The 19,341-nt window shown below is 37.1% G+C and overlaps 1 protein-coding gene across 1 annotated transcript in view; it reads right to left on the bottom strand.

Annotated features, from left to right (window-relative positions):
• The window catches only part of LOC118823245 (ryanodine receptor 3), a 282,056-nt gene that overhangs the window by 49,171 nt on the left and 213,544 nt on the right, over positions 1-19,341 (bottom strand). The window contains exons 62-71 of the mRNA XM_036592700.1: positions 18,174-18,223; positions 18,015-18,075; positions 14,765-15,003; positions 13,207-13,288; positions 12,793-12,923; positions 11,882-12,205; positions 10,724-10,964; positions 7,889-7,976; positions 5,807-5,899; positions 3,609-3,623 (exon numbers count right to left, since the gene is read on the bottom strand). Coding sequence (XP_036448593.1) covers positions 3,609-3,623; positions 5,807-5,899; positions 7,889-7,976; positions 10,724-10,964; positions 11,882-12,205; positions 12,793-12,923; positions 13,207-13,288; positions 14,765-15,003; positions 18,015-18,075; positions 18,174-18,223 — 1,324 coding nt within the window. The remainder of the gene's footprint in view (positions 1-3,608; positions 3,624-5,806; positions 5,900-7,888; positions 7,977-10,723; positions 10,965-11,881; positions 12,206-12,792; positions 12,924-13,206; positions 13,289-14,764; positions 15,004-18,014; positions 18,076-18,173; positions 18,224-19,341) is intronic.

The following is a 19,341-nucleotide window of genomic DNA, read 5'->3' as shown; positions in this document are numbered from 1 at the left end:
ACAGTTTATCTATGTAAATATTACACTAAAATTAGCAGAAAAAGACATATTTACACTTGTTCCCTGTAGAGAATGTGTTAACTTACTTTCACTTAGAGCATGTTTACCACTGTGCTTTATAACCTCTTCTTTTAACAACACTCTGTAAGCGTTTGGAAACCGAGGAGATCAACTACTGTAGTTTTGAAAGTGGTTTCACATTCTTGTTTGATATAGGATTTCAGCCTCTCAACAGTTCGGGGTCTCCTTTGCAGTATATTTCATTTCATAATGTACCAAATGTTATCAGTGGTGACAGGTCTGGACTGCAGGTCCGACTCTTTTAATACAGAGCCATGCTGCTGTAACACATGCAGAATGTGGTTTGAAACTGTCTTGCTGAAATATGCAAGGCCTTCTCTGAAAAAGACGTCGTCTGGATAGCAACATATGTTGCCAAAACATCCATTGTTCAGCATTAATGGTGCCTTCATAGATGTGTACATCACCCATGCCATGGGCACTAATGCCCCCCTATGCCATCATGAATACTGGCTTTTGAACTGTGCATTGATAACAAGCTGAATGGTCTTTAGCGCAGAGGACGCAGTGTCAATGATTTCCAAAAACTATTTCAAATGTTGATTTGCCGAACCACAGGACACTATTCCACTTTGCCTCAGTCCATTTTAAATCTCGGGCTCAGAGAAGGTGGCAGTGTTTCTGGATCCTGTTTATATATGGTTTCTTCTTTGCGTTTTTAGAGTTTTAACTTTCATTTGTTGATGCAGCGAGGAACTGTTTTCACAGACAGTGGTCTTCAGAAGTGTTTCTGAGCCCATGCAGTGACTTCCACTACAGAATCATGTCTGTTTTTCATGCAGTGCTGCCTGAGGGCCCAAAGATCTTTGCCAGCAAATACTGGTTTTTGGTCTTGTCCCTTGCATACAGAGATTTCTCTGGATTCTCTGAATCTTTTAATGTTATTATGTACCGTAGATGATAAAATCCCCACGTTCTTTACTATTTTACATTGAGAAACATTATTCTTGATTCTAATTTGATTGTACAGTCTTTCACAGAGTGGTGAACTCTTCCCCATCTTTACTTCTCAGCTCTACACAGCCTCTCTGGAAGAAATATAGGGTTTAAATAATTTGCATATCATTGCATTTTGTTTTTATTTACATTTCACACAGCATCCCAACTTTTTTTGGAAATGAGGTTGTACATTAGGTATGCATTAAGGGTACAGCAACAAACTCTTATTTAAAAATACAGTACTTTTATTGTACAGTGTGAGTACTGTAAATAGACAGTACATTACTGGAGATAATGCTGCCAGTAAAATTGTTATTTTAAAATGTACAATAAAATTACACTAACACTTTTCACACTTTTACAGTAAACAGAATATTTAGAATGCTGCTTAGCAAATGTTCAGAAATGGCCCTATTGTAATATCCTGAAATGCCATCCTGTATGTAAGGCAATGTAACAGCAGATACAAATGACTTTGAAAGAAATCCACTGCCTTACTAAAGGAGAACAAGAAGAAACATGTCAATTCGCATAAAAATGTGGAAAAACACAGAGTTTACAAAATGTATGTGATGTAAATGAACTGAGGTTTATCACCAGACAAGATTAAAATAGGGCTGTCATGCCTAATCATGTCTGAAACACCTCTTGCCAGAATGTGTTAGGAGATGCGAGGGAACACTTCTAATATTATGCTACGACACATTTTCCCTTCAAGTGCTACAGCATCAAACAAGCCTTGATTAAAAAAGAAAGGGATTTCAATGTAAGGCTGCTTCCACGATGATTATGACATCTATTTTCACTGTTTACTGTCAATTACTTTCCTACAAAACATTTGAATGCAACATTTTAGACGTTTTGACAAAAGACACTTACTCTCTGATTGCTTTCTACCATGACTAGCACAAAACATCACTTCAAATCACCAAACAAATGTAAAATCACACTGGAATAAAGTCATTTACGAACACAGCACAGACACAAAGAGAAGAAAGGCTACAGAGACCATGCTACAATATAACATAAAAACATATAATGCACCAGACATAAAAGACATCAGCACTAATCTCACACACAGTTAGCTGAGACCACAGAAAGACCAGAACACGCATTATACCCAACAACACAATGACACCAGCCTTACTGCAACCCCCTGCTGATACCTGTTTCAAATCAATTAATTTAACTAAGCCATAAAAGGTATTTGTGTATGGCATTACATTTTCTCTGTTTTCATCACTTACAGCAATGCTTTCACTGAAAGTTTTACTGATGCAATCTAATAGCCGTTAAGCATTTGCAGCTTGCAAGCAGCCTTAGCCTAAGCAAACTGCCCTAACCATTACAAAATTGTGACGCAGGCAATGCGTGTTAACACTGCGGCGACATTTTCTCAAACAGAAAGCATTATCTAAAAACAGTTTTACTAGCCCCTCATAGTAAAGCCATTGTTTGAGGTGTCTCAAAATTGTATGAATATAAAGAACTGCAAATCTTTGAAGTCTGGTTCCACCAATCTTACAAAAATTTTTTTATTCAAACCATATAGTCTGAGTCAGGATCAACTTCTTGAAATCTGGATAGGTTTAAAATATTAACAAAAAAGTAGGTATGATTCCAATTTTACCTTAAATATTTGCACCCCAGGCTCACTTTACAAGTCAGTTTAAATGCATGTTAACCCCATAAATGTCCAGGATCCACCAGCAGGCCCAAAGTTGTATTACACATTTCTATAACCTAAGAATAACTCAGTTTGCACTGTAGTCCATGTGGTTAAAGAATAGTAAGTCTTAGTATGTAATAAGCCTAGGACTTTAAGGGGTTAAACTTCACAAAAGGGCTTTTTTATCAACTGGGCCAGGGAGATATTCAAAAATAAGTAGCATTATATTTTCTAGTTAAAACTGTGATAATGTATTAAGAGTGATAAATAAAACAACACCAGCCCCCCACATCTTGAGTGGTGTAACAATGTGATTTTGTAAAATTGGTGGGACAAAGTTCTAATATTAGCTATGTCCTCAGTGCAATGTTAAGAGACAACAAAGAGGAATTAGCCACGAGATTACAGAACAATGTCAATGCTGCTAAAGCATTGTCTAACCATAAACACAGCAAAATACTCAGCACTGATTGATTACAGCACTGAAGGGCTGCTTCCTTTGACATTAATTAAGCCTAGTCTTGGACAAATTGATGAATACTATTTCACCACAGAGAATCCTGTTTAGCCTAAGGTTAGGTTTAATCTGGGTCTAAGAAACCAGCCAGTAGTGCTGAGCCGACGATGATGAAGTGAAACTTAAAGTTTCAATTTCTCAGTGCTCATTTGTATCTTGCTGGACGCTGTAGGTCTTAATTCAACACGGCGTAATTTGAACTGTTAGCTCAACAGTAGAGGTTTTGCTGTGCAGCTCTGAAGCCACAAATGCTGGTCGTCATAGAGACAAACAGAAATAATGACAGATGAAGTGATGGATATTGGCTGTTGGCTGGTCGATGCACGGCAGTGAGAGTCTCACTAAATGAAAAGCACTGAGCTCAGACAAAGCCAACACGTTACTCATGCACCCTCACTGTACCTTCGGCAGAAACGACTGTGTGAGTGAGACAGAGAGAGAGAGAGAGAGAGAGAGAGAGAAAGAGAGAGGGAGAGAGAGAGAGAGGGGGGGGGAGAGAGAAACGAAGGAGAGAGAGAAATTAGAGAGAGATAGAAGAAAGAAAGAAAGAAAGAAAGAAAGAAAGAAAGGAATAGGGAAGAAAATGAAGGTAAGTAGTTAGATAGAAAGAAAGAAAGAAAGAAAGAAAGAAGAGAGAAAGAAAGCACAGACATAAACAGAATTAGAGAACACATCGTCGCACAGGAAGAATTCATTAACAGTGTGAGTTGAGATCGCTGTAACATTAATTCAGCTAACACAGGAGATGAACACTGGAAAGTCATTTATTACTGGAAAAATCTGCACTGCATCTCCTCAACAAGCTGAATTAAACTAGTGAACTAAACTCTAAAAAACACATTTCATTTAATTTCAAGTGTTTTTTCTGTGAGGAACAACACATTATATGTAATACATTTCCTGTGAGAGTTACAAGATGTGTTGACATTATTTACATGTGTGAAGCACCCAGAGGGTCAAAACACAGGATAAATATGTCATGTTAATATTGCACAAAATATGTATTAAACATGCGTATGTCAACTTTGCATAATATCATTAGCTTCTATTTGTGCTGTTAAACAGAATTTTGTTTTCTTATGAAAACAAATCTAAAAGTTGCAGTATGCTGTAATGTTAAAGCGTACAATCCAATGGATTCAATGGTGTTAGTTTGGGCAAACATGTAATTTACACAATTTCTCTTTACCCCAAATACAGTCCATCAGCCTAGACTTCCTTCTTTAATTTTGTGCTGGACCTAAGAGACTAACGTTGTTAACAAGTAACGGAAGCTTCTGGACACCAATTAACACTGTAATCTCAGTCTTACTTATGTGCTTCCTAACACTGTATGCAGTACTGTTACCTGTACAAATAGTAAAAAGATATGTGCATAGTTTACACAATGCTAATCATTGACTTCCATTACATGTTTTATTTAATTCTGTAGAAAGTGACGAGTCTCAATCAGCATCCAGTGCTGTACCAGTAAGCTGTAGTTCTTCTGTGGCATTCTCTTTTATGTTAATGTTGCTCATCCGACACAAAAATGATCAATTACCCTCAGCTAGATTTTAATGATAACATGTTTTAAAATGCACTGCTCTACTTGACGCTAAGTTTTTGTGCAACACCAGTGCTGTCTCATAAAAAACTAAGCCATAACTCTATATTCATATCAGCTGAAATCCATTTTTTCCCCTTTTCTGCGATTAACCGGATACCTTCATGCACTATTACGGAAACCCGAATGTCAAAATTAGTCAGAATGCACATCCTTAGCCCCATAATTTGAGTTTGAGACCCCTGGTTTTGATGAAATGTGGCTTAAACACAGTTAAAACACTGGTGCTGAGGATATACTAAGTGTTCATATTGTAAAACAATGCCACACTGCATACACTTAGATCTATTTCGTAGCATCCTCACTGCTGTGGTTGGCTGTAGAACGATTGTTTACCTCAGATCTATGACAGTACCAAAAGGTAAAACACAAGAAACACAGGATCACAACTGGATTGGGCTTAATATAGCTAATATCCAATTCATTAAAACATGCCTGAATCAGCTCTGTTCTCGATCCTTAGTCTTTACGGATTAATTTGGGATAAAGGGTAAACCGTAAACTACAGTTTTCATCAAACTATCACTTCAATGTCCATGTTTGTGCTGCAGGACATGTATTAGTTACATTGCTCTGTGGGAGTAAGTGCACCTGTGTAACACGAGCTATGAATAAAACATTGTTTACCTCAGTCAAACCTTCCTCTGCTCCCTGTCAAAGCTATACTGTTCTGGGGACACTGACAGTAACACCAGGGGACACAGTTACAAACAGCTAGAAACCTAAAAACCTTGCGTCTGAAAAAGCTTTGACCCCTTTAAATGCAAAGTGACAGTACACACAGAGAGCAAAATCCTTTACTGTTCTCTATTTCCACATGAAACGGCAGAAAGAACAAGCTCCCCTTTCACTTCTCGTCTTTTCAAGCCTACATCTAAACCACTGTGTGATGTGTCTCAGTAATTTGCATGTGGGGTTTGATGCTCTCTCAATTGAAGAAATCTGAGAACTCCTCAGCTCAGATAGGCTTCCTCAGCTCCTCCTGTTCTCCTACCTTCGCCATCTTGGTCTTGCTGTCTCCTGTCAGAAAGGAGAGGTTGTTTATCTCGTTCTGAACCACAAAGTTCTGCTCCTCTCGCTTAAAGTTCTGTGGGAGAAAAGGAAAAGCTGATTAGTGCTTACTCTGAAAAAAAGTGAAGCACTGAATTTGCCTGATTCAAATGTACAGTCGTATGCAAAAGTTTGAACACTCCAGGGCAAATGTCATGTTTTTTTGATTTTATAAGTGAAAATAGGAACACATCCTCTACAGGGAACTTGAATATGGGATTTTTACTGATTTTTAAATTTTAATGCAGAGCATACTGGAAAAAATAAAATACAAAAAAGGTGCCATACTTTTTGCCCAATCCACATTTACAAATAAAAAGTAAGTGTGTATTGACCACAGGTGCCCAAACCTTTGCACTCGATATTATTTTTGCATGAAAAATATAAGTTTATTAAAAATCCAATATACTAGATCAACATAATAATTGTCAATAACTGTAATATGTATTCATTAAAAAAATTAACTAAACTATAAGACAAACTTATGTTGATGTAATGTGATGTAATATTTATTTATGTGGAAATGATGTACATATTTAAGCAAATGGCTTTTTTAGCTGTAAAGTAATAGAACACATAATGTTGAGTTATAAGCAGCTGGAAAAGGGGCTGAAGATCAATAATACTTTTCCTCTTGTTTCTATTATGTGTGTGTATATGAGCAAGGATTTGTGGAAATTCTTAGAAATCTTACAAAGTGATTTAATGAGATTTGCTAGTATTTAGAGATCTGTATGAGACATTTACCAACATCTTTAAACATATTTAAATACTGTACACAGGCAACCCACATCACCCAATAAAGCTTAGCTTAATTTAACAAACATCAAACATCTAAAAAACATACAGTACTGCGCAAAAGTCAGAGACCAACTTTTCATTTCTTTCATTTCCAGGCAAAATGGCCATTATGTACAAGTTATTTTATTTTCATTCCAAGAAATCCCAATTACGACTCCATAAAACCCTACTCCACCTTTCAAATGTCCAGTTTCAATGTTCTTTCAGTGTTCATCTGTCACTAGCCATGTGTCCCTCCTTAGCTCCGCCCATTCATCTTGCCCCTCACCTGTGCCTTGTCTGTTACCCCACCCTGTAATACTGCTCATGTGTTTCCTGTTCTGTAACTCCCTGTATTTATACGCCTGGTTGTGGTCTTGTAGTTGCCTGGTATTTTTATTTTACAGGCCGTTTTGTGTTTTCCTGCTGGATGTTAATTTTTTTTCACTCTCCCCAGTCTTTTGTTTTTTTTCACAGTTTAATATCTTGATTTCTATTGTCCCTTTTTTGGTCTAGTTCTTTTGTCATTGCTTATGTGGATCTGTTTTGTTTTTAATCACAATTTCAGTGTCGCATTTGTATCCTGCCTCCTCGTCGCCTTCATTTTTCATCTACTTCCCAACTTTTTTCTAACCTTACTTTTAACTATTCATTATAAATTCTTCCCAGCTGTTTTTCATTTCAATCTGCTTACTGGTGCAGCAGGCTAAAAGTGTGATAAAGTATGCAAACTAGGTTCCTTTGTGACTGCATTGTTGTTAGCAGCAACTGATTTTTATGCTCAGGTTAGCTGCACTTAAACACTCTCAGTATCAGACTGTTTGGTAAATTGGTCCCCTAATTCATGTATGCTGCCACAAAGACTACATCTGAAAAAACAAAGCACCTTGGAAAAGGAATTGCAGTGCTTGCAACAGTAATTAGCATAACAAGTCACCTATCAAATGAGGTCTGTTCTGTTTTCTGGCGAGTATCATGTTACGGTTGCAGCAGTACTGTATGCTAAACACCCTCAAAAGAATAGATATGGCTTTGGCCACTGTGCACTAAAATATTCCCAAATGAATAATGCATACTACATGAATATGTAACATGTATACAATACATAATACATATTACATCAACACAATAGTGCTGATGTAATAGATTTGATTAATGTGGAAATGATGCGCACATTTGAAGTCAATTCAATGCATTCGATTTTTCAATGTGCCAGTAGAGAGCAGTAGAGTGGAGAAAAGCTTACGTGTGACTTGCACCAAAGGATGAAGATCTCTGCCACCATCCTGAAGAGCTCATCGGAGTCAGCATCAGGTTCTTTCAGCCACCTCGACCTGGAGAGGAGGCAGAGTAAGTTCCCTAAAACATAAACAACTTCAGACATACTTACCTAACCATCTGCTTCTCCTTCTTATGTTCTTAGTTTATATGGCCTAAAGTATGTGGACATCCCTTCTGATTACTGCGTTCAGCTGTTTCAGCCACATAGACAAACACTGGCAGTAGAAGGGGTCACACTGAAGAGTTCAGTGACTTTAAACATGACACTGTTGCCTGTGATTTTGGAAAGGAATGCCCAACAAGCTCATATGACTGTGACGGTCACATGTGCACATACTATTGGTCATGAAGTGTATATACAGATACATCACATTTCTTAAGTTAATGCTACACTGTATGGACAAAAGTATTGGGTACACACCTCTTAATCATTGAATTCAGGTGTTTCATTCAGTCCTATTGCCACATGTGTATAAAATCAAGCACCTAGCCATGCATACATACATACATGCATACATACATCATCTAAACCGCTTATCCTTCTGGGTCACGGTGGGGTTACAGATGAAACGGTTACCGGTTTCATGGTAAACCGCGGTAAAATTAATGACGGTTAGTAGTACCGTTTGAACTTTAAAGTATCGTTAAAACCGCGGTCGATTACCGCGGTGTGAAAACTCGGAGATTTGGAGATATTTCAGCCTTCTAAGAAGACCAAGTCTGACGTTTGGTCATATTTTGGGTTTTATAAGGATGCAGAAGGAAAGTTAATTGAAGATGACCACCCTGTCTGCAGAACAGGCCGAAAGAAAATAGCTGCGAAAGGGGGCAACACATCAAACTTTATGAGTCATTTTGCGACCACCACCCACTACTTTTTAGAGAATGCAAGGTTAACTTTAACGCAGAAGTCTGTGGGGACTTCGAAATAGAAGAAATGTCACGGTTTGTGGGGTTTAACTTGTGCTTATGGTTCGTTAATCATATAAAATGAAGCTTTTAGCGTCAAAAAAAAAGAAAAAAAGAAAAACAATCGGTGAATCAACTGTGAATCGAAACTAAAGCTTTTAACACATTTCTGTGGAGCAGAGTCTCCAAAATGAGCTCTGAGTTAAGTCACACAAGCTCCTGAACGAGACGCTGCAGAGGTTCAATCTGCACAGCTCCCCTTTCTCGTCTCGCTTGCAGTGTTTACTTTCTGAGAACAGAATAACTGTCTCAAATCACTCAATGTCCCCTACATAGTGCGCTACTGTTCAAACAAACACGATCATCATTAACAAGCAGCTGAGTTTTAAACAGGGGATTTGTAACCTGTTGTTAATGTTGATTATAGATGACTTAGTCGAACGTTTCTTGCACCCTTTGGGTGAAGGATTTGCTATTTCATGATCCACGGAGTACACTACATAGGGAAGATAGTGTGCTTTGGGATGGGACCTTGTGTGAGTAAACGCTGTTTGCTGCTTTTAGGAAAAGCCGAGTTTCAGAGATTAAACTTTAGGAGTGTTTCTGCCGCAGCTCAGATGCATGTTAATTTTAAATTCTGTTTTTGTTTTAAAATGCTTTCAGAGAAGCAGCTCCACAGGTGAAGACACACTGTGTGAGTTCTACACTGTCTGCAGCTCACAGGGCGGTCACGCAATTCCTCTGTGATACTGGCTGTTTTTCCTGGTGCACTGTATTGGTTAGGGGTACAGCGCCACAACGGCACAATAATGCTGCAGCTGCAGTTAGGACAGAGGTCCCCCGAGTGCAGCACTTCTTAGAAGTAGTAATTTTCCATTAAGACCCACCTCAGAGTTGGTCGAGATTTAATTCTCTATGCAGGGAAATCCATAGTTATTGTAATTAATAATAATAATAATAATAATAATAAAAATAATAATAAGAAGAAGAAGAATAATAACACTAATAATAATAATAATAATAATAATACATTTGCTATTCTTTTGTTTACAGAGTATTACAAGTATGGTAAGTAATACAAAAGTAATACTAAAAATGTATTGACCTTATTTTTTAATGTTTATGCAAATAAAAAGTGCATATTGCTGCCAATTCTATTTGTGTTAATATAAAAGTTGGTGAAACGAGTTTCAGTTTGTGTATCAGTATTTATTTTTTAATTTATTTTACTTTTCAAAACATTTGAACAATATCGCAATAATACCGATAATCGTGATAATTTTGGTCATGATAATCGTGATATGAAATTTTAATATCGTTTCATCTCTAGGTGGGGTGCTGGAGCCTATCCCAGCTGTCATTGGGCGGAAGGCAGGATACATCCTGGACAGGTCGCCAGTCCATCGCAGGGCAGACAGACAGACATACACATTCACACCTAGGGGCAATTTAGCGAGTCCAATTAGCTTAACTGCATGGGATGAATGGGCAAAAATTCCGACAGACACATTCCAAAATCTTGTAAAAAGCTTCCCAGATGAGTGGAAGCTGTTACAGCTGCAAAGGGGGGACCAAGTCCATATTAATGCTCATGGATTTAGAATGGGATGTCATAAAAGATCCTGTAGGTGTAATGTGTAGGTGTCCCAGTACTTCTGTCCATATAGTGTATATCAGCACTGTCAACAGATTTTAATGTGTAAGTCATATGGAATGACTCTAATCTAGTTTTGAACATACAAGTGTTCTTATAAGGGAATTCTAAGTTGTACATTAGTTGTTATTTGTCATCGCAACCAAATTCAGACCAATTATTATCATGAAACACAATTAGCCTGGTTTAGGTCAGGCACTAATAAAAAATTGATACGAATATATGCAAATGTGTCACCTGCTGTTGTCCACATAACGGATAAGCATGGGGTAGAAGGCATATAGATCTCTGCACAGCACTGCAAACTCATCCAGGATCAGCAGCTCTGCCTCCTGGGTGTCACCCTTGCTATCCGCCTTCAGAAGTTCCTCCTCTGCCACTACCTTAACAGCCTTCTTCTTCAGCTTTTCCAGTGTGGGCAGGAAATGTGCCTTCAAAAGGTCTGCCCTGGCCTTGCTGATGATTGGCTGAGCATACACTATATGCAAGATAGTACAGAAGAAAAATACTGAGGCTGTTTTTCACCAAGATCACAATTATGTCATTACACTCAAAATTTAAAAGCAAAAATGTACCCAATTTTGCTGTTAGCTCAAATGTAGTCAATCCATCATGATATGTTTGTTGTCTTACGTTTGTGCTGGAGTTAAAATAGCTAACAAGTAATGAAAACATATGCACACCAATTAGCATTGTGCCAACTGCTCGCCTAAATCCTTGTTAAGTAATCACAAACAGAGTTGTTAATGTGGTTTCTGAAAAAAATATCACATACTGCTATCTTTAAAAATAAACTAAAATAAAACACTAGCAGGGAACAAAAAAAGGCCTTTGAAAAGATGATAAAAAAATCTTATTAAAGATGTGCATCTGTAAGAATCAATTCAATATATTTATATTCTATTTCATTCAATATATATTTTAAAGCTTTTATAACAGTATAAAACCACTTTTAAACAGGATCATCAATTTTATCACCCAGAAGATATTTTTACCCTTAATGAAAACATGTATGAACTAGTCTTTGTACTTGGACACCTGTATACCTTTGTCCTTGAACTTTATATATAGGTTTTTTTTAAATAAATAAACATTACTATAACAATAAAACAGGTTACACCATCTTTATGAGATAATACGCTTCCCACTATTTCTCAAAAGCATGTCAGAATAAAAGTCCTTTGTTTTTGTTTGTGCCATGTGACATTTGAGGAAAACAAAATTTATTTAAACTCTTTAATGAAATGAATACTTTTAAAGCTGCCCTATATTTCAACATGTTATGAATTTAAAAGTTTCAAGCATAAAATCATGCCAAACCCTTTTTTAGACTTATATGAATAAATTACCACTCCTACTCAGCCTTGTCCTGCTATCTACAGCTCTTAATCTGACCTGCTATCCTCTTCATCCAGGAGGCCTCATCGATGCCCAGATTGCTGTTCAGGATCTTGAGGATGTTCCCCAGGATGACGCTGAGGTGCTCAGAGGTGACAGTGGTGCTGCAGACAGTTGCTGCACTCTTTGGCTGGTTCTCTGGGCCTCTCTCCCACCAGTAGGACAAATAGTTACACAGCATGGGCAACACCACCTCAATGACGTGAGGCATTTCAGTGTAGCGGGCTCCAGACTCAGACATGTCATTAATGTCCTTCATTAGACAGTCCAGACGAGGCACTTCCGGACACATCTCTTCTACAGTGTCTGGCATGCCTAAGACTGAGGAGAGGGAAAAGAATGGGTTGAAAACTTGAGCAAGGAGCCTCAGAGCAAGATACAGACTCTACAGTCACATACACTAGTTTGGACGCCCCTGGCCAAATAACATGTTTAGTTGATTTTACATCATTACTGTTCATTTGCAGAATATAAGACATGTAATAACACGTAATTGGGGAGAATGTAACAAATTGTGGCCTGCACTAAAGTTATGACAGATTTTAGAATTTATTTTTTTCCTCCTTGTTAAACTCAGAAAATATACAGAAATTGTGCACCATATTAAGCAGAAATATTACTTATTTACAATTGTTCCCTGTAGAGGATGTGTTCACTAATTTTTACTTAGAAAGCCAAAAAAATGATTTTATTGAACAATCTAATTGAATTGGGGGGCATACAACAAAATTTCATGCCAACCCACTAACAAATGTTACTTTTTTGTAAAACGTTTAGCTTGAAACAAGTAAAAGACTTGTCCTTGCATGTTTGCCAACTCATGTTTCACATGAGTTTCTTTTTGCTTGCACATGTTGAACAGAAACATCACGGCAGATGGAAAATGAAACAAAAAAGCTGACACTCACTGGCCCGTTCTCGTGCTGTTTTGGAGTTAAAGACAGAGCAGGGGTTGTGTGTATTGAGGTGAGGCTCCAAAAAGGCCACAGGCATGGCTCCTGCCAGAGTTGCCAAACATTCCCCTAGAGCTGGAAGCTGTCTACAGTAAAACAGACATACAGAAAGAATGGGTATCTCAGATGTATCACTGCCAGTCTAGTTGCTATTTAGGTTTTATTTTACTAAAGCTTTAAAGGAATATTTCATCCAATAATGCTAGTTTTTCAAACAGCAAATGAAATCTTATTTTGTTTGCATAGTTCTACTTATGCCCTTGTCAACTAACAGTGTGAGTGTTTAAATTACAATTAATGAAGCACTGAGCTATGTAATCTATTTAATATGTAACTTATACATTTTATGAGAGAAAAATATATCCTTACCTTTCCACATAGATGTTCTTCCCAGTTCCCAGTGAATAAAGGCTGGTCAGGATTCGATAGCAAGACACCTGGACATCATCCACTAAAACAGACAGTGAACAACCAACAACCATTAGGTGGTGGCTAAGATCTTGCTAGGCTGTTGCTATGGAATCCCAAGTGGTTGCTTAAGTGCTGACAGGCCATTGCGATGTTATCCCAGGTAGTTGCTAAGATGTTAGTAACACACTGCCATGGAATCCTAGTCATTTGCAAAGCTGTTGCTACGCTGTTGTTATGGTATCCTTTGTGGTTGCTAAAGTGTTGCTAGACCATTGCTATGGTATCCCAGCTGGGTGCTGAAGTGTTGCTGTGTTATCCTAGGTGGTTGCTAAGATGTTGGAGGCCTTTGCTATGATATCTCAGATGGTTACTAAGGTGTTGCAAGGGCATTACTACAGTATCCCAGGTGGTTGCTGAGGTGTTGCTTGGCCATTGTTACGGTATCCTAGGTGGTTGCTGTGGTGTTACTAAGCCATTGCTGTGGTATTCCAGGTGGTTGCTAATATGTGTGTATATATATATGCTAATATGTATGTGAGTCTGTATGTAATGTCTTTGAGGGTCAATTTGAGAGATGTCCTTTGTAACATCACTTGAAGCAGTAAAATTTGAATTTTCTCATCATTCTGCCATTCATGTCCTATAGAGAAAAAAAAGTGTTTGAACAAACACTGTACAAAAACTGTATGCACAATCGAGTCCAAAAGCACAAGTGCAGTATTTTTGTAAGGCTCTACTGCAAAGTTTCATGGTTCTAGCTCGAAAACTGCAATCCATTAAAATGGTACAAAAAAAGTATAGAATAAAAACTGAAGAACAATAAGTTGGCTTTTTCAATCAGCTATCCAAAGCTAAAAATGATGCTTAAATTCAGCTTTAAGCAATTTAATCATCAGGTAATGCTTTTAAACAGAATCCCTAATGTTTTTTTAGCCTGGATAAACCTTCTATAATGTGCTGTGCAGTGCTGAGTAAGATGTTAGCCTTTACTTGTTTGATTTTAAAGCGCTTTCTGTACATAGAACATACTACACATACCATAAAAAATTAATACAAACTTTTGGCAGTACTTAACTGTCCTCTCTGGATTTGATCAAATTTTATTTATCTCGCATCCGTCCAAGAGAGTGGGCCTCAGGGCCCCTTTTTGTTAAATTCTATCACTTCAATATGGCAGGATAAAAACTGTTCAAAGATACTGAAAGTGGAAGAAGAAAATAAAGTAAGGAGAAAGCCTGTGAGAACTGGAACGTGAAACTGACCTGAGCCCCACACATACTTGAGAAATGATGTCCCGAACCCAACCGAACCAGACATAAGCAGATTCAAGATCTATACACTTTAGCAATGGAGATGCAGCGTCAAACTCTTGTCAAAATGTTATAATACTCGCCTGCAGAAGAAGCTTCAGTAATGCATTATACAACAAACAAAGTGTAGAATACGAGTGTGATGCACTGTTTGTGACAGGTAACACTGTGGTCAGCAGTGTTGTAAGAAATGGAGCCCAACTTACACAGCAGGTCCACTCCAAACTGATGCTCAGTGATGTGCTCGAACAGGGCAGTTAGGATGGGCAGCAGGGCCACTGTGGTGTAGTTGATATTCTGAGACACGCCCTTCATCTGACTGCGGGAGTGTGTGAACTTCCCCAGCTTCAGATTCTCCAGAGTCTTCTCTAGATCCTCTGCTGCATTCTCAAAGAAAGTCCTCAATCCTGCCTTCACCAGCTCAGAGCCAGACTTCATCACTGTTCTGGAGGAGACAGAGGGCGAGAGTTTTAGGACTGATACAAAAACATGGCTATTTCTGCCATTTAATCTGCACCTCCCCATTATTCATGTGATGTCTCAGTGCTGCTGTTATATTTATTTGGCATGTAAAGAGCATGATGAAACAAAGTAAAAAATATATAGATTTTGATTTTGTTTGCCTCACAAACTAACCTTTTGAACAAGCAAACACATAAATAGGAATAAGTCATAAAAATAAGTCATGTTGGATGTTTACTCTGATGAATCAAATCAATAATAAGTGCTCTAAATAAACTTGTACACTCACTCCAAAAAAAATTCACAGTGCACCTAACAATAAAGGAAGCCTTAAGCATATCTTGTACAGTGATACAACTGTTAAACCCATAGAATCTTCAATTATACACACTGTTGTGTTTCACTGTGGCAAACGTGAACATGCACATGCAATAACCTAACAGGCAAAAGGAGTAAAGGAGTTTAAGTACACCACAGTACAGGTTAGATTCCATCTGCTCTGCTGAAGAAAATACGATAAAACTCATATTCTCACATCCAAGAGAGCAAAGTCAAGTGGTGTCGGAATGACAGAAAGACGATTTTGCACCTGTTCTGTGGTGTTTTGAGCTGTAGCCCGCTAGGCTAGGCTAACGTTAGTATAACCTTAGTTAACAGGCTAAAGAGTCCATCCAGTGCAGTACAGGCTTGATTCTCAGCTAACTAAATGCTCAAATAACACCCATTTCAAGAATAAAGACTCGTCAAAATCGCATATAATCTGTGTTGGAGTGACAGCCAGAATGGAACGCGTCTGCACCAGCGTACAATGGCGCACTGGATCTCAAAACAAACAATATAGACACTATAATGTTCATGACTGACTATATCAAACTAAAAATAGGTGTTAAATTTGTGCTCAGTGATGCGAGGGAGTCCTTATAAAATTCGCAGTAGGGTCACTGGCTCAATTAAACTTGCAGGTTTTCATGGTCTTTTTTCCATCACCATTTGAAAATGTGAAGAAACTGTAAATGTAGAGGTCAGTGTTTGGTGATTTTCTCTCATTTTGGTAACTAAAATGTTCACTATTAACTAAGGTTAACACTAACTTTTATTAGTGTGTACTTTAACATTTCTTTTCATAATTTCCTGTTGTTCCCTAAAATACTAAGTTAAAGTTATCTAAAACATTTTGACATCTACTTTATAATACTGTAACCTACATTTATAAGTTATATAAAATAATATCAACTTAACATGACACCTCTGCTTCCCCTGTGTCAGAAAGCAACTGCATAGGTGCTAGCCAAAATTAATGAATGGACTCTATGGCAGACACAGTAGGTAAACTTGAGCATTTTACAGGTCCACTTTATTCATATAGTCATGCAGATCATCTACAGATGGTCAGATAATTTACAAAGTATACAGTGAAACTTAAAAGGCGTTAGGGTTAAAATCACAGTAGTAGATGTAAACATACATATAGACATGTATGCTCATGTATATCTACAGTAATACTGGATGTGGTTTTACAACAACACAAAGTGTAAAACTATTAAACTAGATATATAAACTAGATCTAAGATTATATAATATTTTCATTTTCTTCAAATATTAATCTATTTCTTCAAATAGATCTTCAAATATTGATATTAATACCAGCACTGAGCGAGTCACAGAGTGTAAACTTGGATTCCTTATATTACAATAAATCTTGTCTACCTAAGTATGCCAGAAAAAGAGTCATGGAGGGCAAACTTACTATCAATCCTGGACTACAGTGATGTATATATAGACTTGTGTCCACCAGTACCCTCAAACAACTAGACTCAATCTATCACTCCACCTTGCGATTCACTACTGGTGACCCTTACAACACTCACCACTGCAGACTGTATAATAAAGTTGGTTGGTCCTCTCTAGCAGTCAGGAAGCACACAGGCTTATGTTTATTTATAAATCACACACCAGCCATAGCCCAGCTTACATCTCATCTATGATCTCTGTAAATACAGACCTGCTGTATCACCTGTCAGGCCAGAGTATTTACAAAACTGGGAAAATCTGCTTTTAGCTACAGTGCACCAGTGAGCTGGAATTTACTACAGGACTCTCTAAAACTCGGCTCGCTGGTGTCACTACATCATTTTAATATAGTTCATTTCTAGTCTCTAGCCACCTTTAGACAGCCTGTAATTTTTTTAGTTGAGTTTTTCTCATTTTAATTTATTTTTTATTTGATTATTTTTCACCCAATCATTTTATTTTATCTCAATCATTTTAATTCTACTATTAATTAATTATTAATATTAATATGTAATTGTTCTCTTAATTCTTTTGCCATTTATTTGTTTTTTCTGTTCAATGTCAATAACTTGTTTATGTAGTTCTGTTCAGTTTAAACTGATTTTAGGCCATTTTGATTTCTTTTTCAATCCCTTTAAGTTGTGAATGCTCAGCTGCATTGAAAATCAGGGTCAACCTGAATGTATTTCTGAGTGAAAATAAAGGCTGATTGATTGATTAAAATATTCAAAATATTAAAATATTTTTATGTTTGCTACAAACATTTTTTATGTTTTATAATGAAATTTGAAATACTACAAGACAACGGAAAATCATACTACATGAGAGCAAAGGAAATAGTATCTTTTTAAACAAATTGTCTTAAAAACAACTGAAAACAACTTTTTGGTCACCTCTTGTCCGAGTGTGAGATGGTGACCATGTTTTAGATGCAATATAGATTCCTCTAGAAGTTTTTTAAACCCTCTCAAAAACCACTTTATTCCTAAGCATGTGCTAAAATCTGCTGTGTCTGTCTTTTCACTGGATGCCATCTGAAAGTTTCTTTCTGCAGTCTGAATAAAACATTAAATTAGCATTAAGGCATTTAAGATGGATTCCAGATTGTAGCCATTATCGCGGTCTTAAATGTTTAAATGTGAGTACTCAGGTCGTGCATACACAGTTCCAGAAACAGATGAGTAAATACTGAACATGATGTACCTGGTATCAAGTGTGTGGGCCAGGATGTGAAGGCAGCTAACCATTGTGGCAGAGTCACTTCCTGAACAGAACAATAAGAAGCAGATTTCAGAGATGTAGAATCACCTCATTATACCAAGCGCCGCAACACACACAAGCAAGAGAGAAAGATTCTCTTACCAAAGAGAGAAATCCTGTGTCTGACAAGAGCTGCCAGCTTACAGAAAAGACTGAGAAGGAAAAGAGAACAGATGTGGAAAAACACACGCAGAGGGGTTAATAAGAAAAATGAACGTGAGAGGAAAGTGAAACAGAAGTATGCTTAGATTTAGATTGGAGACAGTTTTAAGGCGCATTATGAATATTTCATAGAAAAGATGTTACAATGTAAAATTATGGAGTAGATTTTTCTTTCCATTTTATCCCTCATTATGAGACTCTTTTGCATTTATTACTCTAGGGGACCAGAAATATCAGTTTAGGATTAATATTATTAACATAATGATTCATATGGACTTTATATCAGACTATATACATACAGTACCAGTCAAAAGTCTGGACACATCTATCAGAAAATATAATTTTTAGGCTTAAAGACATTTTGATCTAAAATCTTCTGTGACTGTTAAAGAAAATGGATATTAATTACACTGATACTTACGTATGAATTTACTTTCAAAACAAAAGAAAATAAATGTAATAAATATTTTTAAATCCCCTATTGTAAGTAGATACCAGTAGCCAACAAGCATTTAGCATATATGGAGCCTCGTCAAACCTATTCATCATCCCAGCAGGCTCCCCATGCAGCTGCTTAAAAGAATGCAAAGACTGTGCAAAGCTGCATCAAGGCACAGAGAGGCTGCTATGAAGAATCTAAAATAAAGCAATAAGCCACAAGAGGTTGTGCGTTACAGTCATTTTATTACGAGTGAGGGTGTTATCACGAACAGTAGCAGAACAAAACCCTGTTACTCATGATAAAATAACTATAATGCACGGCTTCCTTCCTTTACTTTTTTACTTTTATTACTTTTATGTTGACAACATAAAATATGAAAAAATACACAACTTCCCAATTAAATAGCTAAAGTTATTATTAATAATAATCACAATAAAAAAATATTCTGCCACGAAATACAGTTTGTTTAGAGTATGCTATTGTTGCTAAGCAACCACAGACTGCTAAAACAGGACAGGAATGTTTCGTCTCCCATCATTATATATTGCACTCAATTCAACTTTTAATTTTTTTGTCATACAATAATAAACATATCAAATGCAAAAACCTTTACAAGTAGTTTTTGCTCATGAAAACTGCAACAACAATGCTAATTACCATTAGCGC

The sequence above is a fragment of the Colossoma macropomum genome, unplaced genomic scaffold (assembly GCF_904425465.1).
Source record: "Colossoma macropomum unplaced genomic scaffold, Colossoma_macropomum, whole genome shotgun sequence".
Taxonomy (NCBI): Eukaryota; Metazoa; Chordata; class Actinopteri; order Characiformes; family Serrasalmidae; genus Colossoma; species Colossoma macropomum.
The sequence above is the reverse complement of the archived record's forward strand: the minus strand, read 5'-3'. Positions and strand labels throughout refer to the sequence as shown.